Here is a 27,901-nt window from a genome sequence, read left to right on the forward strand (position 1 = left end):
GTTTCAAGACCAGTTTATTACCAAAACACACAAAGGAGACTGGCATTTAAATAAGTTATACAAATATCTCAAGAGGTAAGGTTTGCAGCCATCCCGGGATCCTATGTCACAATTCAGAGTCTGTAAGAACATCCGCAGCTGTTGGAAATCTGGGTTCTTCTGTTCCCTCGCCCCCTCCCTTCCTGCCTCCGTCGTGTGCAGAGGCGCAGTCTGTGTGGTGCTCACAGCCTTCCCCAAGAGCTGTAGCTGTGGAGTTCTCTTCAGCACCTTTTGGGTCCCCCTGCCCCCTGTGTTTCTAACTACACCTTCGCCTTGTGGTCGGTGAGAGAATATAGCATGTGGCAGATCCTTGCTCCTCTCCCAAATCACCCCAAACCCCAGGCCATCGTGAATCAGTAATCCCTTTCAGTCCCAGGCCTGACCTGCAGGTTAATGGGATCAAGACACTTGGTTCAAAGGGGACTTATAAAATGTCCTGGGGCTCTGTGACCTTCCAATACTTCTTGGACTTTGGAGGAGGTGGAGTAGGGGAGGGTAAACTGTCATTGGCTGGGGTTCTCTTCCTCCTGGAATTTGGCACTTTGAGTGCTGGGTACAGTGAATCCCAGATAACGTTGTCTTTCAGCCTTCCAAGTTCTGGGCTCCACTGGCAGCCAGATGGCATAATGGATTCACTGAGAAGCAACAGCTGCAGCCAAGAATGTGCTGGCTGTTTGCCAGGGCCCTGTGCTTTAACTACGGAGGAGACTCGCTCGCTCACTAGCTTACTTAACACATGGGCACATAACAAAGGTCAGGCTCAAGTTAGTAAGTGGGATGCTTTCCCAGGTTGGGCCGGCCCAGCCTGAACCCAGCCTGTTGGCACAGGGGTCACTACTGAAGGAACTTGGAGAACAATGAGGAGAGGCCAGATTTTCGGTATACTTGTAAAAATGGTAGTTTTACAAGACCGTGTGTGTGTGTGTGTGTGTGTGTGAGAGAGAGAGAGAGAGAGAGAGAGAGAGAGAGAGAGAGAGAGAGAGAGAGAGAGAGAGAGAAAACAAGAACCTATTTCTTTTCAAGTCACTGGTGGGATGTCTCTAGTTACCTCCCTGTTTTCCTGAGAATTTAATTTCTTTCCTGGGGTAAAAAGGTCCTGAGATAGTTAAGAGCTCCCTGTAGAGGGAGATCCAGTCTGAACTGGTCCTTCACACCTGTACCTAGTTGGGTGCTGCAGCTAGTACCTTAGGACTCCCTCATCCATGTCGGGACCTCCCCGCACCACCCCGGGCTACAGGCTGATGAGGAAGAGTTCAAACGCCTGGATCTTTCCGAATGAACATGGCCACCATGGCAGATTTCCCAAGGAGGGGCAACGCGGGCTCCGAGGTCAGGTGGACTGTCAGGTCCAGGAACCACCAGTTTGTCCTGAGTCTGCAGTAGGAGCCTGCTCCCCTCTCCGTGTCGCTAGTACAAAGAGGGATTCAGAAAGATTTTGTGCAGAAAGGCTGTTGCCATATCGCTGGAGGATTCCTGGTCACCTGTTCCCCAGAATGGAGCAGCATCCAGGCAGGGATGATTCAAGAGGCCAAGTCTGCCCCTCGGTGGGTTGTCCCCGGAGAGGTAGTGCTGACAGTCTTGCGGGTCCTGCCCACTGCCCACACTGGGGCTGAAGTGCTGGACAGCAATGAAGGCCTCAGCAGTCTTAGGACAATGAGAGAAGCGGGCACAGAGACAGAGACGCCTGGATTGGGGACAGTACCGTGTCTTTGAAGCACAAAGCTGACAACTATAAGGCAATTGGAGGGACAAGCTTCAACATTCTAACCCAGTGCATCCCTGAGTCTCACGACAGCCTGAAACCCTCCAAGGCCAAACCACCCAGGCCACAGACCCATTTGGACTGCGCTCCAGCTCAGCATAGCTGCCCCTATCTTTCTCTGCTTGGCTCACTCTTAAGACCGGAAGGCAAGGTGTCCGTCAGCTGCCATGGCAGGGCATGGGTAGATGGGCAGAATAAGCTTACTGCCGGGCCGGGCTTGAATGAGAAGGGGAGGTGATGGGTGGGTTCACCAGACTCTCGTCCCTGCCAATTCTTGTCAGGACAGGCTCTTCTGGCTGCAGAGGCTGAGATGGATCTCTCCCAGGGAGATGGGGAGGGAGGACAAGTCAGGAGAGAGGACTGGAGTTGAGGAGGATCGAGAGCCTTGGAGGATGGACATACTCTTCTTTCTGTCCCTCCCTGTGGTCCTGGGCTTATCGTCCGTGGAAATCCCAGGTGCCACGTGCTCAGGAGGCAGTATGGGAACCAAACGGGCCCTCACAGTGCAGTCAGGGTCTCTGTGTGAAACATGCTCCCAAACATCTCCTGCAGAGACCACAGGGAGGAAGGTGAGAGCGAGGGAGTGATAGACCTGCTGGAGTCAGAGAGGCTGCAACCGAGAGGGGACTATGTACCACAGGCCAGAATAAAGCATAGCGAGTGAGATGGTGTATGCAGCTAAGCAGAGGAGGGGCAGGCTAGCATAGGTGTGAACTGGTACTGGGCGACGGAGCAGAGGAGGGGCAGGCTAGCATAGGTGTGAACTGGTACCGGGTGATGGAGCAGAGGAGGGGCAGGCTAGCATAGGTGTGAACTGGTATCGGGTGATGGAGCAGAGGAGGGGCAGGCTAGCATAGGTGTGAGCTGGTACCGGGTGATGGAGCAGAGGAGGGGCAGGCTAGCATAGGTGTGAACTGGTACCGGGTGATGGAGCAGAGGAGGGGCAGGCTAGCATAGGTGTGAACTGGTACCGGGCGATGGAGCAGAGGAGGGGCAGCCTAGCATAGGTGTGAACTGGTACCGGGCGATGGAGCAGAGGAGGAGCAGCCTAGCATAGGTGTGAACTGGTATCGGGTGATGGAGCAGAGGAGGGGCAGCCTAGCATAGGTGTGAACTGGTACTGGGCGATGAAGCAGAGGAGGGGCAGGCTAGCATAGGTGTGAACTGGTACTGGGCGATGGAGACAGTGTTAATAGCATCTATTGTGAATTGTGTCCCATTGGCCTGTGCTACGTCTTTGTTTTTTTTTTTTTTTTTTTTTTTACACTTTCCTCTCTGAGTGTTGCCTCCCCCCCACCTTTTTTTTAGGCAACACCAAGGTCAAGATTACAGAAGCTGTATTATTTGTGCTGGAGATTCCAATGGAGCTCAAAAATCAGCCTGGTAGCTCTCAGGTGTCTCTCACTTGTCATCAACACTCTGAGTGACACACTCGGAGGATCATGGTACTCAAACCATAAAAGAACGGGAAGACAGATGCTATTTTTAACAGACTCGGATCCAGATTTCTCTAAACTTAGCCACTTGCTTTCTTTTAACTCAAGGGACTGGAATGGTGATAAATTTCACAGGCCCCAAGAAGGCAGTAACAGCTTGTATTGCATAGTTGTTAGTTCTAAATGTTTAACCAGTTGCGGTAATAATTCATTTATGCCCCCAAACATCAATTCTCCCAGAACGCAGCTTCCAAAGAACAGGGGCCTTTGTTCACGGCTGTTTGCAACAGTGTCAGGCAGGCGGTAGGTGTTCCACATATACCTCATGAGTTGATTAAAGATGAGTGGCCCCTTCTGCCAGTCCTGGCGGCACGAGGACAGATTAACTAAATGTCTCTTACTTTACCGATAATATCAACAGACCCAGTGATGTCACACGGCTTAGCCACGATCACAGGGTTGGCACGCTGGAGAGTTAAGAATAGATAGCAATTCTCTAGGACTTGGTCCAGAGGCTCTCTCGTTCCACAGGCTGTCTCTGTGTGTGTGTGTTTATGTGTGCATGTGTGTATGAGTGTTTGTATGTGCATGGGGGGGCGGAGGAGGGGTGCCGATGCCAAGAAGAATCAAGATCTATTATTAAAAGAAAGGTGAAACCTTGCCACCCTCAAGGTTACTGCTCTGAACTGGGAGACAGCCAACAAGCACCTTCTGAAGAAACGGGTCCTCTTCCCTCTCCTCCCCCACCTCTTGCCCCTCTACTCACCTGCTCTAAGTCCCAATAGCTGGGACCGTCCTCGTCAGAATCATACAGGGAGAGCTCAGTGTCTCCTGGAGCCTGAAGGGAAGGAAGTGGGTGCAGGGTGAGTCCGGGTGTCAGAGGTGGGTGTACGGTGGTGGGAAGGCTGTTTCCCTCACCCCTTTCCCTGGTCCTCCTCTGCCGGCCTCATGAGACAGCATAGCAACAGGCAGATGCCCATAGGGCCTGGCATTCCTCCTGGCAGGGAGGCACAGGCTGCCTGAACTTGGAATTCCTTTCCTTTCTTCGGAATTCTACAAAGGCAGGATCATCAGACCCCTTTTTCTTGCTTTCTCGCTGCACCGCTAAGAAGTGTGTATGCATTGTTTGTGTAATTTATAATAGGTAATAAATTATTTATAAATATTAAAACTAGGCTAGAAGAGATGGCTCAGTAGGTAGAGGCATGTGTCGCCAAGCTAAAGAACCCAAGTTTAATCCCCAGGAACCAAATAACTGAGTATTATTGGTGTAATGACAAAGAACAAGGATTCTCCGAGAGTCCCTGTGGGCAAGGCTCATGAGTCAGAGCGTTCTGCTAGTCTCCCAGGACCTGCAAGTGAGGGGAGCTGGCTCTGGCTTCTGACGTTTTAGACAGTTGTTTGTATCTTCCTCTCATACCGTTCACTGAGCTAGTAAATTAAATGCCGAGATGCAGAGACAAAACTCAGCTGCAGCTCCTCCATCCATCTCAGCCTGAAGTCTCCAAGCTGGGACACCCACCACTACTACAAAACAGTCAAGAACAATGGTTGATGGTGCCCATTCTACAGATAGGAAAACTGAGGTTCAAGAGCGTGAGGTGGCAGAATTGGTGATGGAACTCAAACCATTTCCCGTTCTTCCTAACATGCATTGGTCCTCCTGCTTGTGGGAGCTGGAGCCTAGGGTTCTTCAGGTGTGGAGACCTTACCCCTTGGAAGCTGCGTGCTGGGTCTTCTCTAGTGTTTGCCTGGGCAAAGAGGACTGCATCATGAATGCTGGGGAAAACATGATTGCGCTGGACACACCCATCTTCAAAGACACCTCCATGGCTGATGTCATTGTACACCTGGGCTGGAAGGAGGCGGGTGAGGTTAGCTGGAGGGAGGTGCTGACGAAGACGAGGACAACTGACCCTGCGATATCGGTTCTGGACAGCAGAGGGCAGTATGATCTTGAAAATGCTGAGCCCTCAACCTAGTGCTGAAGGAAGCTTTCGGATTTGAGAAGTTGTTGCTTGTCAAGGAAAGGTTAACAATACAGCACATTCTGGAGGTGGTTTTCTGGGAGTGTTCATAGAGGGTAAGAGGAATGAGCATGCTCATCACGGGGCTCTGGAAGAGTCCTGGTGGGTGGGTCTGGATACGTGTGCACCCCCTTGGTGTTTCTTTTGTGCCCTTGTGTGCAGTCTGTGCTTGGCATAGCAAATTCAGCGAGTGTCCTTTGCTCTGAGTCCTTGGGGCTGCTTAAAGCAGCCTTTGGAGACAAGTCCCTGTGGGCTTTCCATGGAAAGGATTCCAGGTTCAACCAGCCAACCCTCCAATTTACACGGGTGGAGACCAACCCCAGACAATACAGAGACTCGGCTAACTAGAGTCAGGATGGATAGTGGTGAGCAGATTATAATCCTGTCTGCTCTCAGCCATGTGAGCATCCCCCACCCCAGAATGCTCACCAACCGGCCCCCACTGCATCCCCTCTCCAGCCCACCCAACCCCCACTCTTCTTACCGTGGATGTTCACCAGAAAGATCTGGACTCCAATCTTCTCATAGGTGGAGCTTAGCTAGAAGGGTTGGGGAGAGGAGGGGAGGGGAAGGAAATGGGGAGGAAAGAAAGGAAAGGAATGCTCTGAGTGGATCTTAAAAGTGACTCACGACACACACTTCAGAGGCGAGGGAAAACAAACAAGCAATCCTGAGGGCCCTGGCAGTCACAGGCATGAGTGGCAGAGAGCACCCCACGTCTCCCTGAAGTGTTGGCCCAAGGTCTCTCTGAAAAGTGGGGCAGAAATGGAGCTTTGCCAGTGTGGCGGGCACTTAAAGTTACATGGCCTTTTTTCAATGCTCGGGACCAAGGCTCAGTTAGGCAGGTCAGTGAAGTCTGGGAATCCAGGTCCAGCCTAGAGAAGCCAGCTGAGCTCAACACCGGAGAATGGCCTGACATAGTCTTTGCTCCCTGATCTCCTAGGTTGCCTCTCTCTGAGTCCTTTTGAGAACTGCGGTCAAACTGACTGTTACAGGGTCACCGAAAAGTGATCAGATGGGTCCTTCCGTTTGGCTTAAGTCTGAGACACAGTAGTGTTACATTTTCTTCTCTGGTGAGTGTAGGAAGGGGCAGCAGAGCCAGGGGCCAAACTGGACTCACTCAGAGGGCCCAAAGTGGGTTCTGGAAACTGATGGCTTGAGAAAGAACCCTTAATGACCTTGGTGGGCTGAGGCTCAGGGAGCTTGCTCCAGCACCTCATTGTCCTGAACAATGTATCCACCCTGCTCACATCTGGGACAAGGGGTCCCTAGGGTCTGGACGCTCCCTCAGCTAGTCCAAACGAGGGACGTGAACAGGGGTAGGGTGCACGCCCTCCTTCCTGCCCCATGAGGTCTCACCTTGGCTAGGGCTTTGATGCCCATCAAGTCCACAAAGCTGACTCCGCTCATGTCGAGGATGAGGGTGTGGAAGGTGACAAAGGGCGGGACACTGGCTAGAGTGTCACTAGGCTCCCTGGGAGACTGAGTGGAGGTGGGCGGCTCACACGGGGTAGCCGCTGAGGTTTCTGGGCTGAAGGTGATGTAGGATATGTTGGCGTCACCTGCAGGAGCTTGGTTGTTGTTGGGGTCAGTTGAGGGGGCGCTTTCGAAGTCTTGTTGGAGCTCCTGTAGAGAGACCGTCTGTGGGTGGGAAGGGGACAGTCAGGAACTGTGACAATGAACCCCAAGCAGAGGCAGATAATAGTTCAGCTTGGTAGTGTATGCAGGCTTCCCCTAAAGCCCCTTCCCATAGGAGGCCTGCTAGCTTCTCTCTCCCAATCAAAGTGGTGTGTGTGTGTGGGGGGGGACCCTCCAGTTCTCTGAAGCCTCCGCCACTCTGCTTGAGAGGAAGGCCCTCTAGGGACACTAGGACGCCCTGTGCATTTGCCTATGCCTGCTTCTCCCACCCTCTCGTCCTCACATGGCCTGAGCACCTAGGAAATTCTCACTGGAGATGGGGGCCAGTGGGTCCTCTGGGAGCTGGCAGCCGTCCCCTAGGAGAGTGTCCAGCAGTGCTCTTGGAGACTTCCTGCCTGCCTCTCAATGCGCCGCTGCAGGCTGGGAGCCAGGGGCAAGGCCAGAATGGGCATGGAGGTGGTTCCAGCCTCAGTTCACCTTGGTTTTCATGAAGAGGGACTTCCTCTGTTGTGTGGGCTTCGCCGTCCTCTTCTCCTGCTTCCGGAGATATTTCTGCTTGGCGAGTAATATCTTCTGGGGGTCCATACCTGTCTGTGGGAAGAGGGCCAATAGCAACCTTGACCTTTACCTTTGTGGGGTGGCCTGCCCTGGGCGTCTAGCCCCTTGTGGGGTGGCCTGCCCTGGGTGCCTATCCCCTTCCTGCTTCCATCTTCTGGCTAGTCTCTCTTCAGCCCTCTGGTCAGCAAGGATGGAGCCTTACCTTGGCAATGACTTTTTGCCTGAAGATCTCTGAGTTGGCAAAGTAGAGAGGGGAGCAGTAAGTGACAATCTTAACCCCCTCAATTTCCTGGACCTGTGACAGGGAGACTGAGCTCAGGTCGCAGATAGGTCTTAGAGAGGGGACAGGGTGGAGCAGGGAGGTCCTAAGCTTGGATCACGTACCCTGGTGTAGGTCTTGGGGTTCACATAGATGTCTGTGTCCATCACCTGGGCTAGTGTGGAGCCATTTCGACTAGATGAAGAAGAGGAGGATGGAGAGTAAGGATGCTAGTAGCTTGGAGTGATGCTGGGGTAGGGGACGAGAAAAACCAGCCAGGACTCCTGTTCTTATGCAGGCTTGCTTGTTTGTCTTTCTGCCCTGGGGTCGTGGGCCTGGTGGCCTGTGACTGGTCTATAACCAGGCATGTGCTGGTGTAGCCCCCAGACTGGAGGGAGAAGGGTACATAGGTGACAAGGGCAGCACTTCCTGATTTCTCTTACACCCAGCATTGTCCTTGCCACACCCTGATCTCCTCTGAGGCATCCTCAGCCTGCACTTTTTTTGGAGGAAGGGCACAGAGTCCACGCTCTGACCTAGTGTTCTTGGGGGAGGGTCCCATTTGAGTTGAGGTTCTCACAGAGCTTCTGGAAGGGTGAGTGGGAGAGCCCACTCACCCTTCCTTGTGTGCTCCTCCTCATTCCCAGCCCTCTGAACCCATGCTGGTTTGCTCTGGGGTTTTAGGGTGCCAAAGTCAGATAGCTTAGTCTATGCCCACTGTCCTGGCTAGGTTAAATACTTCTGTGGTCTGGCAGCATGTCCCTTCTCTGGGTCCAGAAGGCAGAAGCTACAGTGCTCTATGGGAGATCTTTGCAGACTGGTCCAGTAAACCCATGCTGGGCCAGGGAGGGACGAGGTTGTCACTTACAATTGGGTCTGGAAGATCACAACCAGGATGGAGAAGGCCACACCCACTGCTACACCATAGGGGAGACTCAGGAAGAAGGAGGAGAGGAAGCTGACCACCCAGACGCACTGTGAAGAGAGAGAGAGAGATGTCAAAAGGCAATCTGGGGGAGTAAAACCGCCCTTTGCAGGAAGTCTCCTGGGATTAGCCAAGACCCTAGTCGGCCTGCCTAACTCAGATCTCTCCTTCCGTTCTTACTTCATGTTTGCAGCGAGTCACGTGCCGGGACTTTGGTTTCCTTGCCCATTTCTCTTACATTGAGCGCAGCTCTTGAATTTTTTTACCCCCAGAGCTGGGGATTGAATGCAGGGTTTCACGTCCCAGACAAACACTCTACCATTGAGCTCCACCCCCACCCCACTCCTCGGCCTAGTTTTAAAAATAGAATTCTAGCCTTCTATTTTAAGAGCTGATGGAAGCGTGCACCAAGAGACGGCGTGAGCCGAGAAAGAAGAGCATGGCCTTGGGTAGGAGGCACCCAGGTTCAAAGCTGGGTTCTGGACTGTGTGGCTGGGTGAGCCAGTTTCTTAGTTTATGCGGGGGGTGGGGGATGAGGTCTGTTCTGCAAGAAGACTGAAAGGTCAGAGAGTCATGGGTCCTAGCCTTGCAGGGTGCTCCCGAGTGAACGGAGCCCTCTTCCTGTCTAGCAGTGGATTGTGTGTGCTTGGATGGGAACTCAAACCCTGAACGGAGAAAATTTGGGCCAGGGGTGCTGGTTGTCCCCCAAGGGTCCTCAGGAGCCTCTAAATGGCTCTGGAGGAATCAGCCTCTGTTGGGATTTCTATAGAGACACACAGCGAAGATCAAGTCACAGGGCACCATCTGGCTATGAGGGACTGCGGCCGTAGCCGGGAGGTGTGCACCATGTGGTAAAATCAGATCATGTGCTGGTGGTGGGGGGGGAGCATTTCATTTCTTCCCGTGTCCACCGCTCACTGGGAGTCCTCAGAGGACCATACAGTTCCTGATATAAAAGATTTCCTTCCATAGGCAGGACAGTCCAGAAGCCTGGAGCCCAGCCAGACTCCAGCACTTGCTTCCTGCATTGCCTCTGATGATTTTTACTGAACCACGCCGAGCCTTGATTTTTGTCGTCCTCCGCAGTGTTTAGTCAGTCTCATCTCTGGGCACCTGTGGGTGGGCTCACGTGGACCTGAGGAGCCCTGTCAACACGCTAGAGCCCTCATTGGTGCAGCTGAAGCATGAAGCCAAAGCCGCAGGAGGCCTGTGTAGCATGGCATTTTCCCATGGGGATTTATCTCGTCTTCAGGGCCAGCGCCTGCCGCAGCACACAGCTCCATCCCACAGAGAACCCAGGAGAAGACTACAAACTTTCTCAGGATCCTGGACTTCTGGCTTTATGTTCTAAGTTTTCTTACTGAACAGGGAGGTGTGGGTAGTAAATTATGAAAAGAGTAGCTACGACATTTCGACGACCACACAGGCAACTCAGACCACACACAGTTCTCTAATCTCATCTTCTTCAAAAGCCATCCCGAAGTCGAATGTGCCCAGGCTTGGAGAGGTAAAGGAATTTGCTATTGGCGACAGAGCCAGAGAGTGGTTGAGTTAGGCTCTCAGCCCCTGGGGACTAGGGAACATCAGAGCATCTTTCATCAGGCCAGAGCTACGGGGTAAGAGGAAGACAGGGGCATCTGTGGGTAACCAGAGACCACCCCACACTTACACAGTCCAGCTTGCTCTTCCTCCACAGATAGTAGGGGTCGCTGAGCTGCTTGAGGGAGTTCTTGAGGTTGACAGCTATCAGGGCTCCTAGCACAGCCTGGAGAAGCAGAAGAAGAGGAGGAGAACATTGTGTCATTTGAGGCGTCCCCTTCAGCTTGTCCTTCCCACACACAGCTGACCCTGGAGCCCTACAAGACAAAGCTAGAGTTCCGGGGCTCCTTTCCTAAGCCCCGCCTCAGTCCTAGGATTGCGAAGTGAAGCCTATTGAGCCACACTGCTTGTTCTGGGTCTGCCTTTGTATTTCCCTCTTCTGCATCCCTGAGCGGCGTGCGGGTGCAGGTGCGGGTGCGGGGTACACTGCACTCCCAGATACCTTGCCCTTTATCCTCCAGCCTAGGGATCCAGATCCCAGAAACCAGTCCTACACGTGAGCTGCCTCACCAGACAAGTCAGGCTGTCAACCTCAGTCTCCCCCACCAGTACAAGGGAGGAAAATGCTCTGTTGTTTACTTCATAGGGCAACTAACAGCAAGGGTGACAGGGACAGCCTGCAGTCCATCAATGCTCCTCCCATTTCCCAATCCATCACATGCTCCTCCCACTTCCCAATCCACCACGTGCTCCTCCCACTTCCCAATCCATCAAGGGCTCCTCCTACTTCCCAACCCATCATGTGCTCCTCCCACTTCCCATTCCATCAAGGACCCCTTCCACATCCCAATTCATCAAGTGCTCCTCCCACTTCCCAATCCAACACGTGCTCCTCCCACTTGTAGGGGTTATTCTTCCTAGAGGCTGTCATCATCCCCTGCTCTGGGTTGGGCTCTTACCTTGGGGAGAGGGTACAGATAAGACCCCAGGACCAGCATGGTGATCATCACCACCAGAGATACACACAAGCTTGCCACCTAGTCAGAGAAAGAGCTGGGAGTGAGTGGCTATGAACCTCTTGTGACTCGACTGTTTCCCAGGGCTGGGTAAGGATGGCATACCTGTGGTATCTGAAATTCTCTGGCATTGCTCCGTTTCCACTCCTACCCCAGTCCCCTGAGGCAAGGCTCACCTGGGATTTTCCTCCAGCCCCATCCACAGCCAGGGTGACAGAGAGCGCACAGCAAATGACATGAATCTTGAAAAAGGAGCCAAAGAAGTTGCTACAGCCCAGGGCAATCATCTCCTGTGGAGAGAGGGCAGGGTTGGTGGGGAGTAGGGCTCAGATGTGGGCGGTCATCTGTGTGAGGGGGACTCTGAGGCCTGGTGTGGAAGTGACCGTGATGCTACCTGACCATACACTACCACTCAAAAGGTCAGCCTCGGGGTTCAGCCGGTAAACACTACTGCATGGGTGTGAGGGCCTGGGTTCAGATCCCCAGCACCCCTGTAAAAAATGTGAACACGTAATCCCAGTGCTGAGGAGCCAGAGGCAGGAGGATTCCTCAGAGCTTACTGTCTAGGCAATGTAACCAAGGCAATGAGCTGTAGTTCCAGTGAGAGACATCAGATGTTAACCTCTGGCCTCCATATATAGCACACACATACATGTATATGAACTTGCATATACATGTGCACACACACAAACATGTAAACTCTCCCCCCTAAGACTCCTCACAGAAAGAAAGAAAAGGAAAAAGAAAGCTAAAACCATAGGTCTAGTCACCAACCCTTAGATTTAGTCCCCCCTCCAACCTTACTGTCTCAACTCAGCACAGAGCCCCAAGACATATTTATCTCCCGTATTTGAGGAGCTGGGTATAACCCAGGGCCTCTTGTGTGCTAGACAAGGACTCTACCACGGAGTCACATCACCACCCCCGCCCCCCAAGCTGTTGTCGGTAGGCTTCTGTGGGCCCATTACCCCTGAGCCCTGCCAGGGGCAGTTGGAGATACCTGATTAGAATCCACGTCATAACCATGCTTGCTGGCGAGGGTCCGACCCATAGCCAGATTGATGACGTAGCCCACGATTGCCAGGGAGAAGGCTGTGCCCACCATGTCCTTCCACTGCGAAACCACTGGGACCACTGGAGTGGGAAACCTGCAGAGGACCCAAAGAGAGGCAGGGCCCAGGGGTGTGAGAGGAGGGGAGCTGAACCCCCACCATGTATGCCAGGGTCTTATTTGGATGGCTTGTCCCACGTGATCTCACGCACTCTAATCAGAAGGCAGGTCCTATCTCTGAAAGGAGGAATTAACTTGTACAGGTCAACAAGTCAGTCGACTGGAGGGCTTCATTTGTTTGTGTCCAGATCCTGACTCTTTGTCCACTAGTTTTTAGATCCACAGACCTGTGGTGCTGTGAGGGTTTGCTCCCCCTCCCCTGTTTCAAGCCTGTATAGGGCAAGCCTTGTCCCAGCGTCCTGGATCCAGTATGGTGCCTGACACTGAACAGATGCTTAAAGAATTTGATCAACCTTAGTGGCTCCCTTTCTGCATGGGTAAAAGATTATGCACAAGAGCAAAGCTGAAAGCCAGCGATGAGTGGGCCCGAGAGGGGTTTGTTTGACTGCGTTTAGTGCATGAAACTTAGGGGCTGGGAGGGTAGCATTTGGGACTCCTTTTCCATGAAGTGGCCACCATGGGCTGGTTATGTGGCTTTTCTGAGCCAGTTTGCAATTCGGTTTCACTTGGGCCTCTCATCTCTATGAGGGCCCCGGCTCTGGTGGAGAATGGGCCGGGGTTGGCCTCTGAGCGATCTGGACTCACCCATGTTGGATCTCTCCCACGATCTGCATGTGATATTTTTTTGGCATCTTGTAGCTCCCAGAGATAGCTGTCGCCACTACCACCTGCAAACCCCAAAGTGGAGAATGGATATCGACTCTTAGTTGGGGCTAAATTGGGGGTCTTTTCTAAATCCTTTCTCTGGGAATCCCAGATCCTACAGTCTCGCCACCTTAATGCAGTGTGTGCATGAGGCAGCCTGAGGATTCACGCCGAGGGCTATGCAATGTATTCACATGTGACTTCCTATCCTGCTGGCTGCCCAAGGAGTGGGTAGAGGGATGGACAGGGGCTCCTCTACTCACTGCCCCCCCCATCCTGACCTTCAAAACCCCATCTCCAGGCAGGAAGGATCCTCACCACGATCATCTCCGTAGGGATGGGGAAGTGGATCTTGTGCATGTACCGAGCGTTGAGTTCCTTCACCAGCACCAGGAAGACAGCGCTGACCAGGGCGAAGATGAGCGACGCGATGTTGGTGTGGGGGAGGTTTTTGCAAATGTCAATGAAGGTCTAAGGGAGAGAGCATCACAGGCTCCCATCCTTTCTTCCCATACTGCCCTGCCCTTGGGTGCCCGGCCTAGGGGAGACATGCCGCTGGAGACACACAAAGGCAGAACACAGCTCTGGTTGTGGATACTGTTATGGTTTTCTGTCTCTTTAAGAGACAAGCCACGCCCACTCCCTCCCCCATCCACTGAGGCAGGCTGATCTCGCTCTCTTTTCCATCTTCCTCTCGGAGAGGCAGCTTCGCTTCGGCCTCTCTCCCCACTTCTCCGCTTCCCCTTCTCTGTCTCTCCTCTTCTCTCTCTCTCTCCCCCCTTCACTCTTTCCCCTCCATAACCCCCTGAATAAACATTCAACCTCACTCTGCAAGTCGTGTCTATCCAAGTCTCTGTCTCCTGCCCGCCTGCCGTGTGTGTCCCTGCCCGGGACCAGCCACTGCTCAAGGACTAGCAGCCATCTCTGGCTGCTCCAAGGGCCCGCTGCCTGCCGCCACATGGCTGCTACCACCACTTGGGACCTACAGCATTTCTGCTGCCTACTGCCGTGGGGATCTTGCAGCATTTTTAAAAAAAGAATATTATTGGTGCTGTGACTCGGATTCAAACCAAGGTTGCTGCAGCTACAATGCAGAGTACTAACCACTATACGAAACGACACCAAAATGTTGTTTTTTAAAAAATATGGAGTGTCCCAGGCGGGCTGGTGGAGCCGCACAGAGCCGCGCGGGTCCCAAGGTGCTGGTGGCTGCAGGGAGAGCCAAGCAGCTGCAGGTTCCCAACAGCCAGCTGCCGGTCCCAGAACGGTGGCCCGAGCAGTGGTGGCGGGGCATGTGGCGGGAGGCAGCTAGCTCCGGGAGCAGCCAGTCCCAGGCAGAATGGCTGCCAGTTCCAGAGTGGTGGCCTGAGCAGTGGTGGCGGGCCATGTGGTGGCAGACAGCGGGCTCTGGGAGCAGCCAGTCCCAGGCAGAATGGCTGCCAGTCCCAGAGCGGTGGCCTGAGTGGTGGTGGCAGGCCATGTGGTGGCAGACAGCGGGCTCTGGGAGCAGCCAGTCCCAGGCAGAATGGCTGCCGGTCCCAGAGCGGTGGCCTGAGCGGGGGTGGCGAGCCATATGGCGGGCCCTGGGAGCAGCCAGAGATGGCTGCTAGTCCTTGAGCAGTGGCTGGTCCCGGGCAGGGAGACACATGGCAGGCGGGCAGGAGACAGAGACATGGATAGACACGACTTGCAGAGTGAGGTTGGATATTTATTCAGGGGGTTATGGAGGAGGAAGGGTGAGGGGGAGTGAGAGAGAGAGAGAGAGAGGAGGAGGAGGAGAAAGAGACAGAGAAGGGGAAGCGGAGAAGTGGGAAGAGAGGCAGAAGCGAAGCTGCCTCTCCAAGAGGAAGATGGAAAAAAGAGCAAGCTCAGGCCGGAAGCTGGAGATCAGCCTGCCTCAGCGGATGGGGGAGGGAGTGGGCATGGCTTGTCTCTTAAATAGACAGAAAACCATAACAGATACCATCCTCTCTCCAACTACCCTCTCTTAAAGCGGGGTGTCAGGAGTGAAGGCAAAGGCGTTACACTTTCTCATATTATTCATGTGTGTGTGCATGTGTCAGTGTATGCCACATGTGTGCAGGTGCCCATGGAGGCGAGAGAGAGGGTCAGATCCTCTAGAGCTACAGTTACAGGGGCTTGTGATCCACCTGGTGTGGGGGCTGGGGGCTTCAAGATGATATATTTTCTTTCTCTTGTTGAGAGTTTAAACTAAAAAGAGAAGGGTCTCCCAGATAAAGGAGTTCAGGCCTTTGAGGAATGGGGTCTCCTGTTCTGCTGGGATTGACCACAGAGAGCCCAAGTGAGTGCGTGAGGGTCTGTGTTAGACCTCTTTCCCACAAGGAGAACCCATTGGGAAACCCTCTGCCCAATGGCCCAGCCAGTTATCAGAACAAATTAGTCCACCACCTCCTAAGGGTAGGAACAGTTCCCATCCTGCCCCTCCCCAAAGGGTGTTTCTGGACTCACAAAAACGATGGAGCCTGGGCCAGCGTAGGAGGGGATGGTCAGACCAAAGATGTACTTGAGCACGGAGATCAGGATCTGCAGGCCAGCAGCTGTCATGAAGCCCCGGATGAAGGATTCAGAGAGGTAAATGGCAACAAAGCCAAATTGCATGAAGCCCAAGCCCATCTAGAAGGAAGAAGGTGAAGAGTCCGCAGTGAGTTGTCTGCTCCAGTTGCCAGGCACATAGCCTGACCGAGAGTCCGCGGTGGGGCATCTGCTCCAACTGCCGGACACATAGCCTGACCGAAAGTCCGCGGTGGGTTGTCTGCTCCAACTGCCGGACACATAGCCTGGCCGAGAGTGCGCAGTGGGGCGTCTGATCCAACTGCGGGACCCCAAGACTGACCGAGAGTCCGCAGTGGGTCGTCTGCTCCGACTGCCGGACACATAGCCTGAATGAGAGTCCACAGTGGGTTGTCTGCTCTGACTGCCGGACACATAGCCTGACCAAGAGTCCGCAGTGGGTTGTCTGCTCTGACTGCCGGACACATAGCCTGGCCGAGAGTGCGCAGTGGGGCGTCTGATCCAACTGCGGGACCCCAAGACTGACCGAGAGTCCGCAGTGGGTCGTCTGCTCCGACTGCCGGACACATAGCCTGAATGAGAGTCCACAGTGGGTTGTCTGCACCGACTGTCGGACACACAGCCTGGCCAGAAGCCTCATGCAACTCCATGACAGCAGGAACTCAGGGTGAAGAGATCCCTGCAACCTTTCCCCGACATTCTCTTCGACCTGGGCACCTGCCACCAAACCTTGGTTCCCTCAGCACACAGCCTCTCTGCCACTTCACTACGCTGGCTTCAGTTCCTTTATCTTAATATAAACGTGGTCCTCCCCCGTGCCACCTGTTGCCCGACTGAAATCCCGAGAGTCACACCGCCTTTCCTCTCACAGGCTGCTAACCACGAAGAGCTGGTAATGCTCTTGGCAAAATGTTTCTTCCTCCCACCCGCATCTCCTTCGCCACGGCCACGGCTCGGTCCCTCCAGCCTGGGCCTCTGCACAATCCCTGCCTCGGTTCCACCTGCCAACCATCTTTCTGAGCAAATAGGACCCAAACTGCTGCCAAGAGGACAGACTGCAGACTTTAGGATTGGGCTCCTGCCTACCTTCCTGGCTTCCTCTGACCCTCTGCCCTTGAGGCACACTAAAACCCTTCCTAGGCAGACTTTGCTCAGGCCTCTGTGCTCTCGGGTGCAGTTTCCTCCGCCTGCAGCAGTCCGTAAACAGCAGTCAGTACACGGGTTTACTCAGTCACGGTGAGCTTCCATTTGACCTTGCCTTCTCAGGTCAAATGTCCCCTCCTCTCTGAGGACTTTCCTGGGTTCCTATAGTCACCCGTTCAAGGTTCTACTGTGCCTCTTATCTCACCGCGGCACACAAATTTATCTGTTGACAAGGCCACTTCCTCTGTCCTGCTTGGAGCCACTTGTGAATCCGGCCTCTTTCTTTCACTTATCTTTGTATCCTCAGGCCTAACTTAATTCCTGGCAGAGCAAAGCAATCAGAAAACATTAGGTGAGTGATGACTGAATGATAGGTACTCTCTAAAGTGGCCGGTGCCCTTGCAATCTGCCGCACTGTGCCTCTTTCATCAACACTGGAGGAAATCTTTGCGCCCCTGGTTAGACGGTTGGCTTATGCGGTGTACCGCGGCTGGGGCCAGAGCTGGGGCAGAGGAGGCTGGAGGGGCAGCAGGGATACTGGCAGAGATCAGGGTTTCTCCAGGGGGCATCCGAAAGTCTCTGGGCAGACTAACTTCAAGATAGTTCCATCGGTGGCACTGCCACACACTGGAAGTGGAGAGTCTAAACTATTTTAAAGCTCTTCTGGTCCCTAGGATGGAAAGGGTAGCTTTGACTGTACTGGGGGTTTGGAGGTAGCGCTAAGGTGGTCTGCCACCTTCTGTGTGGAATCGCTGGTAAGGCTGGAGATGGGCCCCTCACCTGGATGACGGCGGTCAGGCAGGCAAGCGTCGCCGACACATGCAGCCTTTCTGCCTCCATGGCTGCTGTGTCCACGTAGCTCTCGTTGGTGGCGTTGTTGAAGATCTGGAATTTTGACTCTGGGGCCAGCTGCAGACAGATGTTACCCACCAGGATGCTGATAACGGCAAAGGTACCTGCGATGCCCCACCCAGCCAAAAAGAGTCAGAAGTTTGCAGCGTGCCCTTGGAAATGACCAAGGGGTCCAGCCCTGGATCGCGCACCAGCCCCGGAGGAATGGTTCCCTACGCTCGTCTCTGCCAACAACACATCATCAGCTGCCACACCTAAGCTGCCAAGGACACTTTCCCAGATCAGGTACATCCTTGTTAACAACATCATCTCCTTGGCTCCTTGGACACCAGCTCAGAAGTGCCAGCACAGCCTTGCCCAGAAACTGTGTCTAGCTTCTCTTCCTCCGTCTCACTTGGTGCTAGGCAACTCCGAATCTCCCTGCAGTGGCCCACTGAGCGGATGTGTCTCAATCTGTTTGGTCTGCATGACATATGGTATATCATGCTCTGTCACACTTTGCTCTCCTTCCCGGGAAAGAGATGCAATAGGCCGTGCTGACTGAGCTCACAGGGGTGGAAGGATTTCTCCAAGGTCATCGATGACCTAGGACTGATGCAGCGACCACCCTTTCAGGTTGCATCAACATCAACTCCAGGAGAATAAAGGTGGAAACGGAGCCTCCTTCACCATGCCCTGTGTCTTTGGAGTCTATGTCATCATGCTTAGTGGGGGAGGAGTGGGGATGAGGGAGTAGGGGAGGGGTGAGGGAAGAGCCCTTACCTGGGACCATCTGGTGTATACCCCCTAGGAAGAAGTAGGTCAGGAGGGGGAAGAAGGAGGAGTAGAGACCATTGACGGCAGGAAGGTTCGCCAGCAATGCAAATGCCATGCCTGCAGGAGACAGAGAGAGGGAGTCTTAGCTCAGGAGAGCATCTGGCTCACAGAGGTCACAGGGTAGAGATGGGGAAAGAACAGGAGGGGTTGGCCAGCTAGGCCTGGCTGGGGCTACTCTCACCTTGTGGTACTTGTATACAACCCCCACTGAGTCCACCCAGCATGTCTGGGATGATGTAGTCTTTGATCTTGTACTTGGGGAGCCAGGAGAGCACAGGAAGCAGCCCCAACACAATGGCTTTGAACTTGGTCGAGGAGCACCTGTGGAAGAGGGCACTCAATCTCAGGGCACAGCCTGTGCTGCGGGACGGGACGTTGCGGAGGGAAAGCTGTGCTTTAAACCGCAGAGCCCAGCAACACACCCTGGGCATCGTTGCTGACCCTCCACTTGGGAATTCACAAGGCTGGGCTTCAAGCTGTTGATTTAATGGTAGCTCAGCCTTCTTAGGGTGTCAAGTCCCTTTCTTTTAGAACATCACAAAAAGGCAATCTCTGTTGTCCCTGTGAGGCGCACTCCGCAACTTGCTGTCCTCTACATTCGGTGAGTCTAGTGTGGGTGTTCACCACTGGCAAAGCATCAAAGCGAAAAGGAAGACGGGAGAGCCATTCCTTGGCCAACAGGGTGAGGAGTATTGATCGTTACTGTTTGTGGAACACCCTGAGATCCTTTCATGGAGGCTCATGGGTAGCAGGAACAAGGGCTTACAAACCCGAGAGTGACAGCCAGTGGATTGATGACTTGGGGTGGGGGTTGAAGTCAAATGCCCTGGGTTCCTCTGGTGACTCACGGGCCTAGACTGATTAGGCTTCCTTTCTTGCCCCGCACCAGTCTTTACTCTTTGCTCAACAATAGTTTCCCTGACACTGGGGCCCCTGGATGTCACCCAAGACTGAAACCAACACAGACAATGCTTTGTATCCTGGAAAGTCCAGGCAGAGTTCTTTTTTCTTTTTTCTTTTGGTCCCGATTAAATACTCTGCAGAACGGCATCTCCACTAGCCTGTCAGTCCAGCCTCTTCTGGGGCCTGGGGTGCTTCTTGCACCCGGGAAATGGTGAACGGCTTCATGCATACCTAAAAGCCTTGTGCTAGGAGGCAGCAGCTCTGCAGGAGCTCTGACAGGTTTGCTTATGGCAGAGAAAACTGGACTCGCCGGTAGAGAGCTGGCGGGGGGAGGAACACGGCTCACACACCCAGCCTTCTTGCACCTCTGCCATATGTCAGGCAAAGCAACCTGAAGTCTGAATGAAGCGCTGGAAAGAGATGCCAGACAACTTATGCAGAAGCCTCAGAGTCCAGGACGGGATTGGAGGGAGGGATTCACTCTGTAGACACTCATTCATTCACTCATTCATTCATTCAACCAACGTTCTTTGGAGCACCGCCTGTGTGCGAGGCACTGTGCCAACGTCATGGGAACTGTGAATTTGCTCCTTCTCTGTACAGTTCTCATCAGCCCTAACCTCCGGGAAACATCAGATCCTCCATCCCGCCAGCATACAAACAACCTAAATGTAAACTCACTCGAACACAAAGACTGACTGCACCTGCCCCTCTGCCTGAGGAGCGCAGCAGCAAGGCCAGGGCCCAGACACTGGGCCCACAACCCCTGAGTGTCGCTGAGCAGAGATGGAACCTTCCAGGAGAAGCAGGGTTGGTCTAGGACTTTAGTAAAGACTCTAGTGGGTGATTCCCTGGCCTCAACCAGTTCCACCTGCGGCTCCGCTTTAGCTACTGCCAGTGACCTCAATCCAGGTAACTGAATCAGCTGTTTCCGCAGGAGAGCAAGGGAGGGTGAGGTCTGCCAGAAGTCTGGGAAGGGGGCGGGGAGCCCGTGGCTTCAGGCTTCGGGAGTCTAGGTGTGGGGCATTTTCCTTTGAGGCAAGATTGCCCAGACCACTACCACAGTTCAGGGACCCGAGAGTGGGAGGAACCCCAAGGCTGGTAGGGTCTCTTAGTACAGCCTAGGAACTTAGAATTCCTCCTCTAGGAATCCTTTGAACCGGATGGGAGAAGGACACTCCATGAGGGATGAGGCATGGGGAGATGGTGCTTTTTGATACCTAAGGATGAGGCATGGAGGAGGGGCTCAGGTGCTCCCCACCACTCCATGGCGTAGCACATTCATCCAGCGGTCCTTGAAGACCCGAGAGATGATTACGAGGACTGAGATTTCAGGAGATGCTATGTAGGGGATGAAAACACCACCCTACAACCTTCTGAAATGGCTGAGTGGACCTCATTCCTCCTCTCCATCCTCCCCAAGGATCTACGGGTATATGAGCTTGCAGGCTCCTATATTCAGGTTTCAGAACCTGCCTCCCCTAGGTCTTCCTTAACCCCTCGGGTACTGGTCCAGGAGCCCTGACTGGAGTAGGATGGATTTTGGCGAGGAACAGAGGAAAGAGGAGTCTGGGCTCTGGGCCACATTACCTGAAGGTGTTGCGAAGTTTCTCTCCCACCGGGTAGGTGCGGTCCTTTTTCTCAAACTCATCATCGAAGAGGGTGAGGGAGTACGCAGCTCTGTCTACCACGTAGCGGGGCCTGGGCTGGCTCATGTCTAGGGCATTGACAAGCTTTAGGAGAAGCAGAGTATGGGCAAGTGAGGGGCATCCCTTCTCAGTGCCAGCTAGGCCCTTCTCTCTCTGGTCCTCTCTGCAGCAGAGATTTATCCCAGTCTTCCCGCCCCCATCCAGCAAGGTGCCTCCCTTCCTCAGTCAGGCCTCTCCACCAGACTCACTTCTTTTGGTGGCCTTCCTTCTCAGGCACTGATGATACACACACTCACCCTGGCTGTTTTGCTTGGCACCCAGCACGTGGCTGGCACTCCACACCTGTGACATCACTGTCACTCCTGCTGAACACCAGGCAAAGAGGAGGTGGGAGCGTAAGGACAAAAGTCACAGCTGGTTTCCACACAGGAATCCTACTCCCCCGAGGCTGGGGTGGCTCCGCAGACTGTTTCTTGCCCTAGGCCTCTGATTCCCTGGCAGAAAGACTCACGGCAGTCAGCTGGTTAGCTTGGAACAACTGGGAAAATAGCCCGCCTAGAGGCAGGGGGCTAGCCAGTGTGACCTCAGGAGGACCTTTGTTGGATAAGACTCCTGCCCACGACTTCACCGACAGGTTTCCCAGGAAGGACAATAGTGTGCTCGGGGAAGTCTGGATGGTCGGCTTTGGTTCTCTCCCACAGCTTCCTGTGCCTAGCCTATCCTCCACCCTTGTGTACTGGTGTCTCTCTCTCTGCCTCACGCTTTGCGCAACCTGATGTTCCAGGAGCTGAGCTGGGCAGAGCTTGGTGCCAGGGCCCTTGGGGCCCAGAGGAGTTCCCTGTGAGAATCCTTCCTTCACCCTCCTCTAACTCTGACCCCCTCTTCTGTTCCTCAAGCCCAGCTGGCAAGAGCTATGTAGAGGCCCTGAGGCGAGGAAAGAGATAGGGTGGCCTGAGAGAAGACTTACATCTGGGGTGGCTGTAACCACAAAAGGTTTGCGATAGAGCTGAAGATGTGCAATGACAGAGGGACCCACCCCACCAGACTTGTAGGTGAAGGCCTCAGGGAGTGGGCTAGCATATGCGCTTTTGGAACACTGGAAAGTGCTGGAAATCCAGGGACCAGAGACTGTTCTGGCTTCTTGGGAGAGAAGGGAAGGATGATACCACCTCTCTGAACCTCCAAGCCCTCACCAGCAATGTGGGTTAGGCTGCTTACTTCACGGGGATGTGTGCGTGACAGCCCAGAAGGAATTAAGTACAGTGGAAAGGACGGTGACGTGAGGGTCTTGGTTAAGGAAGTTGTGTTTGAGTTGATTGGCGTATCCATTCCTTTGGCCTGGGGACTGAGACAGCCTTCCAGAATGGCAGCTAAGGGTTGGCCTGTTAGTGAATCCCATGATGATGCCCACCAGAGGGTAAAAGTGGGAGAACGAGCCTACTCGCAGAGCCCCTGCCCAGCTATTCGCCTGGTACTTAGTCCCTAACAAGTGCCTGTTGAGTGAACCAACCTGTGGGGTTTTGGAGGAGACATGGGCAGAAGTGAGTAAGGGCCATGGTATGTGAGACGTGAGTGGGAGAAACCAAAGAGGCCTCAAGAGAACAGCCTGAGTTTTCGAGGCAGAGTGACCTGGGTTCAGAGATGCAGTTTCTTCATCTGGAAGTGGGGATAATAACAGTCCCAGGCAGTTGTGGTGGGGATTAAGTGAGCTTTGCGTGATGCGCCAGTTTCCTAGGTTCTCAGCGAATGCTAACGACACTGATTATTATTATTAAGATGGGAGGATGCTTCCTTATGGAAGATGATTCTCCAGCAGCCGGTCTTCATGCTCCATGGAGCGGTGTGGTTTCATTCTTCCTCGCAACCTCCCTGGAGTCTGCTAGGGCCTGGCTTTCTAGCTGGTTTGCTTGGCAGGCTCTCTGGGAGCAGCGAGTGACCAGTAAGACTCCTTAGAGGAACCCATAGTGCCAGGCTTCAGGGTTGCTTGCCGTTTGGGGGGTGGGGTGTCCCGGGCTACTGAACTGACCCAAAGAACTGGCCAAATATTGCAAGGTGAGCTGACTGACGAAAGCAGAGCCACTTAGGGAAGGAATCTGGCTTCCGTGCTAGCTGGTAGGGTGGGGGTGGAGGGTGGGCTGAAGGATCACCCCAGGTTATTTTTAAAGACTATCTCTTTGGCTAGTATTGTGTTTGTGGGATGGGATATCCCAGGCTATCATCCCAGAGTCCGCCTTCAGCTCTTTCATTTCCTCAGTGGTTTCTTTCTCCCTGCCACCCAGTCACTCTGTCCCTGTCACTTGTCCCCCCCAACCCCCAGTTAATCCTATTGCTCCTTTTTTCCTCTCATTTCCTCCTGTGTATGGCCTTCACCCTGCCCCCATTCTCCCATCGGACTTCACTCAAACACCTTCCTTAACTGAATGTTTGGCCACCAGCTCTTCCACTGGGCACAGATGTCCTGCTGGGAAAAGCCAGGTGCCGTTTCCAGGAGGACCAAGCCCAGGCTCCTCTTTTAGGCCTCATTTTAGACAATCCAGGTGACTGGTACCTCTGTCCCATGCAGGGAGGTTGTTCACCTCAAACAGTCTTGGGTCTCCAAAGTTCCTCCTCAGCCTAGGTGCTCTGACTCATCGCTGCCTTTCAAGACCCGCCTGTCCTCAAGACCTGATTGAATTCCTCTCCCCACCCCCATCCCGAAGCCTTTTCCACCACCCTGGCCTACAGAGACCGCTCTTTCCCCTCAGTTCTCCTTCTGGCTGGTCTGACTAGCACTGTGGTGGGCTCCGGCCATTCCTGGCTGCCTGTCCAGGAACGAGAGGAAGAAAAGGGGCAGGGTTGGGAATCCTTTGGTGAGAAATGAACGTGACTCAGCCCGTCTCTGCCCCTCTGGGCAAGGCTTGCCTGCAACCTGAGCTCTGGGAGTCCCCGGTGACACAGGCTAGCAGAAGGAAAAGTCCCTTTGCTTTCGGTAACCCCAATCTGCCCCTTTCCTTACTTCCTGACGAGAGCGTTGCAGGGGAGCAGGCTTTCCACAAACCTGTTTATAAAAAGGGGAAGCCAGCAGTGGGTGGAAGTCAGGAAGGTGTGTCTAGATGGGGATTTGAAGGCTGTGCTGGCCCAATTCTCTTATTTCGTGCGTGAGGAAACTGAGTCACGGAGAACAGCAGATGTGTGTGAACTAGGCCTTGACAGCTACTCAAATGCTCCTGTGGAAGGGGCTCCAGGACTCCAGGGGACAACACTGGAGCGCGGGCTCTGATGGCCTCAGTTTGTCTAGCACGATGACGGAGTTGCAAGAGTTGGCCCAGGGGCAGCCCTGACTGCTGAAGAGTAGGCGCCTTCCTTGCACTTCCTGTTTCCAGGAAGGGAAGGCTGGGATAGGTGGGGTGGGCATGAAGGGACTGTCCCCTGCTATGCCCACCCCCCTCAGTCCTTCAGACCCTGGTGCCGTGGGGTAAAGGGGAGTGTGAGAAGGGAAGAGGGGTGAGCTACTGCAGTGGAGAACTCAGCCTCTTGTAGATGGGCCTTTGGGGTTCTCAGCTAAGAGAGCCTTATGCGTTGGGTTGGATGGGAAGGCAAAAGAAGAACAAGAGGCCGAAGAGATGGCTTGGGGGTTAAGAGCACTTGTTACTCTCTCAGAGGCCTGGGGTTTAATTTTCAGCACCCACGTGGTGGCTTACAACCCCTAACTCCAATTCCAGGGAATCTAACAGCCTCTTCTGCCCCTGCTGGCACCAGGCACACACGTGGTTACACACATACATACATACATACGTATGTACGTACATACATACATACATAGATACAGGCAGAACACTCATATACATAAAATTTAAACCTCTAAAAGAGCAACAATAAAAAGAAACAAGACATACACAGAGAGATATCAGGAACTAGATGACTGGACCCCTAGTTAAACATAGTCTTGGTGGGCCAAGTGTTACGTGGCCATGGCTGTGTAATGAACTCCACCCCGCACACAGTGTGTAACTCTCCACATCAATAGATTGCAGGTGCCATGTGATAGTGTTGAGGAACAGAAAGGTGACCCTCACAGTGGAGAGAGCGAGGAGGGCATTCTGAAGAGCTAGAGGTGGGCTCTTTAGGACTCAGAGCAGGAGAGAGAGAGAGAGAGAGAGAGAGAGAGAGAGAGAGAGAGAGAGAGAGAGAGAGAGAGAGAGAGAGAGTCACATAAGCAATTCCTAAATCTGGGCCGGGGAAGGAATAAGGTCAGCCTGACGTTGGAGGAATCCTGGGCTTTTGCACAGCCCAGGAGGGAGCAGCAGGTGGATGGACCCTGTGAGGACTCCTCCAATGAGCTCGCACAAAAGAAAGCCCACTGGACTCCTCCCTAGCTTGTGTTTGACTGGGTCTGTGGATCCCTTAGGATGCTTGTTTAGGGGGGCGGTGCCCAGGGAAATGAACAGCGGGGAGACTGGCCCTGGGAAGCGTAGTCACTTCTGGATGTTATTATTATTGCTGTCACTTTGGAAGATCCCCTGTCCAGCTCTGCCACTTGGCCCTTCCTTTTCCTACCTGATCCTACACTTCCGTCACAGGCCCTCCCTCACACTCCCAGACGGAGTCTTTTCTGAGGAGGGGGGACATTGGGGAGCAGAAAGGTGAGGGCCCGCGCATGGATTTCTGGACCGTCTGGAGGTGACCCTGTCCCTGTAGCCCAGAATGACTTCCTTCTCAAGCCCTGGCTGGGGGAGGGTGCCTCGGGGGAGTTGTTCCTTGACAGACCTGTGCCAGACACTGGAGCAGCCTGGCCTGGCAGATCACAGGTGTCCTTATCACGGCTCTCTACCTGTCTGCTGCTGCGTTCTAGGGAGCGGAAAGGTCACCTTGAAGTCCCCTTAGCTTCAATTACCCCTTGCCTTCCTCATCTAGGGCAGGTATCCCAAGAAAGGGTAGTCTCTCTCTTGTCCAAAATAGGGAGGTAAGCTGGTTGACAGGACAGAAGGTTGGGGTCCTGGCTGAAGACTGTGTCCCACACAGGAGGAGGGGCCCTAGAAGCCTGTCACCCCTAAGGCATTTTGAAATACCCTTTCTATTGTCGTTGCCCTGTTTCTTGCACAATTTGAAGTCCCCTTCTAGCCCCAGGTCCTCCTTTGTGATGTAAGGGAGGATGGACCTAAGGATGTTGACTCAGCTGTTCTGGGTCTGCAGCCTGTGAAGGGGACTCGGGGACTCGTTGCTGTGGCACTCAGGTCCCCGTTCCTTATCTCTAAGCCCACTCGGCACCTGCTCGCCCTGTTGAGAAGGGAGGAACTGGGACCAGGTCCCAGCAGAGGGACTAAGTGGGATGCTGAACAGTGAGATTTGTACCAGGCCACAAGATCCCTGTAAGCATACATGGGGTTAGAATCTTAGAAATCCCTAAAGAGACCAGCGAATCCAAGAATCCGGGTCAAAATTCCAGGCGGCACTGGTGGAAGACTGACTCCCCGGGAGGATTTTATCTTGCAAGGCCTGACCACATTGCCCTCCATTTGGCTCATGACCGGCTGGTCCCGTCCCTTCAACAAGCCTCCTCGGGCTATTTCATATAGGTTGACACACTCTCACTAAGTATAGCTTTTATGTCACTCTGCTGGAAGCCTCTGAGTGCTAAGAGATAAAGCTGTCAACTTTACTTCAGGATTCCGTACAGTGAGCCCCAGGGCAGGACAGACCCCGGGATGTGCCGGGAAGGCTGGCATAGTGGTGGATCTGGTTCTGGTATGTGCTGGTCTACATGCTGCCCAAGCAGGCGCTGGCCAGGTTCTGAGAGCGTGTGTGTGTGTGTGTGTGTGTGTGTGTGTGTCGGGGGGGGGCGGTTGCTGCAGGGGCTCTGGGAGAGGATCATCTTCCAGTAAAAACCCATAGGGAGAAATTTCTTTCTCACTCTGCCCTACTTCAGGGTGGGGAAGGCTTTGCCAGTCCAAGGGACACATCTTTAAATCTGGTCTTCCCCAAGTTCAACTGAGTAGTTGGCGCTGTGGTGAGAAAAGATTGGCTTAGCTTAGTTTGGGGAGAGACACTGTCCAAAGATGCCTTGGGACCCCTAAGAACTATAAGGCGGGAAGTTCGGAGCTAGATGCTTGTGGGCTTGGCTCCTCACCTCACTCCACACTGACCCAGACCCTTCCGTGTTGCCCCTCTGGTGCTCCACCCGCCTGATGGAGTCTGCCCCTTGCTTCCTTCTACTGCTTGGTTTCCTTCATGTCTACCTCTTTCGGCTCCATAGGAGAAACAGCAACTAAATAGGAGCCCATACAGCTAAGCACCCTGAGCTCGTAAGAAAATAAGTGAGGGAGAGAGGGTGTCTAGAGGCGGAAAGGACAGGGACAGAGCCACACGGACAGACATACCGAGAGCTCTCTGACCCCAGGACTTGCAAAGAAGTAGAGAGTGCAGGTAGCTGCTTAAGAGATCCAGGAGGCCCAGGAGGGCCCAGGCTCCATTCCTTTTCCTGGAGGGCCTTGTTTTGCTCCACTGTAGTTGAGTGTCACTGACCTCCTCCAATGCAGGGTCTATTCTGTTTTCTCCTCCAGCTCAACGCAGCCTAGTAACCGAGGTCTTTACGGTGGGCTCCACACAGGGCAGGGCTGGAGGACTGCTCAGAGACTCTGGTCCACAGCGTCCATCTCTCTTTTGGAGGTACCCCTGGGGCCAGTCCTATTCTCTGGATAACCCCCAGCCCTTAGGGTGGGTTGGGCTGGGTGAGGCTTACCTCTGAGTGAGCAAAGCTGGCTGGGCAGGGCTGCAGGTGTGTCCGGGCAGCGGGCAGCAGGCAGCAGAGAGGTGTTCCTGAGGTGTGTGAAAGGGCTCTGCTCAAATAATCCAGGGAGGCGTTTATAAATAACTTCACCTCAGGGCCACGGGTGAGCCCCGGCTTCTGATTGGCTCGAAGGGCAAGTGGTTTTGAACACTACACCAGAGCTAA

At 53.8% G+C, this 27,901-nt stretch overlaps 1 protein-coding gene across 1 annotated transcript; it reads right to left on the minus strand.

Annotated features, from left to right (window-relative positions):
* Positions 1–1,048: 1,048 nt before the first annotated feature.
* Positions 1,049–27,754, minus strand: Slc26a9 (solute carrier family 26 member 9). Its single transcript, XM_057770069.1, has 21 exons — positions 27,689–27,754; positions 20,912–21,054; positions 18,600–18,739; positions 18,365–18,475; positions 17,531–17,706; positions 15,545–15,709; positions 13,394–13,546; positions 13,016–13,098; positions 12,200–12,347; positions 11,376–11,489; positions 11,143–11,220; positions 10,314–10,409; positions 8,588–8,694; positions 7,845–7,914; positions 7,663–7,755; positions 7,380–7,493; positions 6,624–6,905; positions 5,749–5,803; positions 4,950–5,092; positions 4,004–4,075; positions 1,049–2,347 (listed from the first exon to the last, which is right to left on the minus strand). The coding sequence occupies exons 2-21, from the start codon at positions 21,034–21,036 to the stop codon at positions 2,300–2,302; spliced, it is 2,373 nt and encodes a 790-aa protein (XP_057626052.1). The 5' UTR covers positions 21,037–21,054; positions 27,689–27,754; the 3' UTR covers positions 1,049–2,299.
* Between the last annotated feature and the right edge of the window lie 147 nt (positions 27,755–27,901).

Source organism: Chionomys nivalis, chromosome 5, assembly GCF_950005125.1.
Source record: "Chionomys nivalis chromosome 5, mChiNiv1.1, whole genome shotgun sequence".
Classification (NCBI taxonomy): Eukaryota; Metazoa; Chordata; class Mammalia; order Rodentia; family Cricetidae; genus Chionomys; species Chionomys nivalis.

Excerpts from the sequence above, each read along its gene's own strand:
- Slc26a9 (XM_057770069.1), bottom strand. The coding sequence starts at position 21,036 with ATGAGCCAGCCCAGGCCCCGCTACGTGGTAGACAGAGCTGCGTACTCC. Across the intron at positions 7,756-7,844 it reads ACCCCAAGACCTACACCAGG|GTCCAGGAAATTGAGGGGGT; the intron begins GTACGTGATCCA and ends TCCCTGTCACAG. Across the intron at positions 5,093-5,748 it reads CTTTCTGGTGAACATCCACG|CCCAGGTGTACAATGACATC; the intron begins GTAAGAAGAGTG and ends GCCTCCTTCCAG.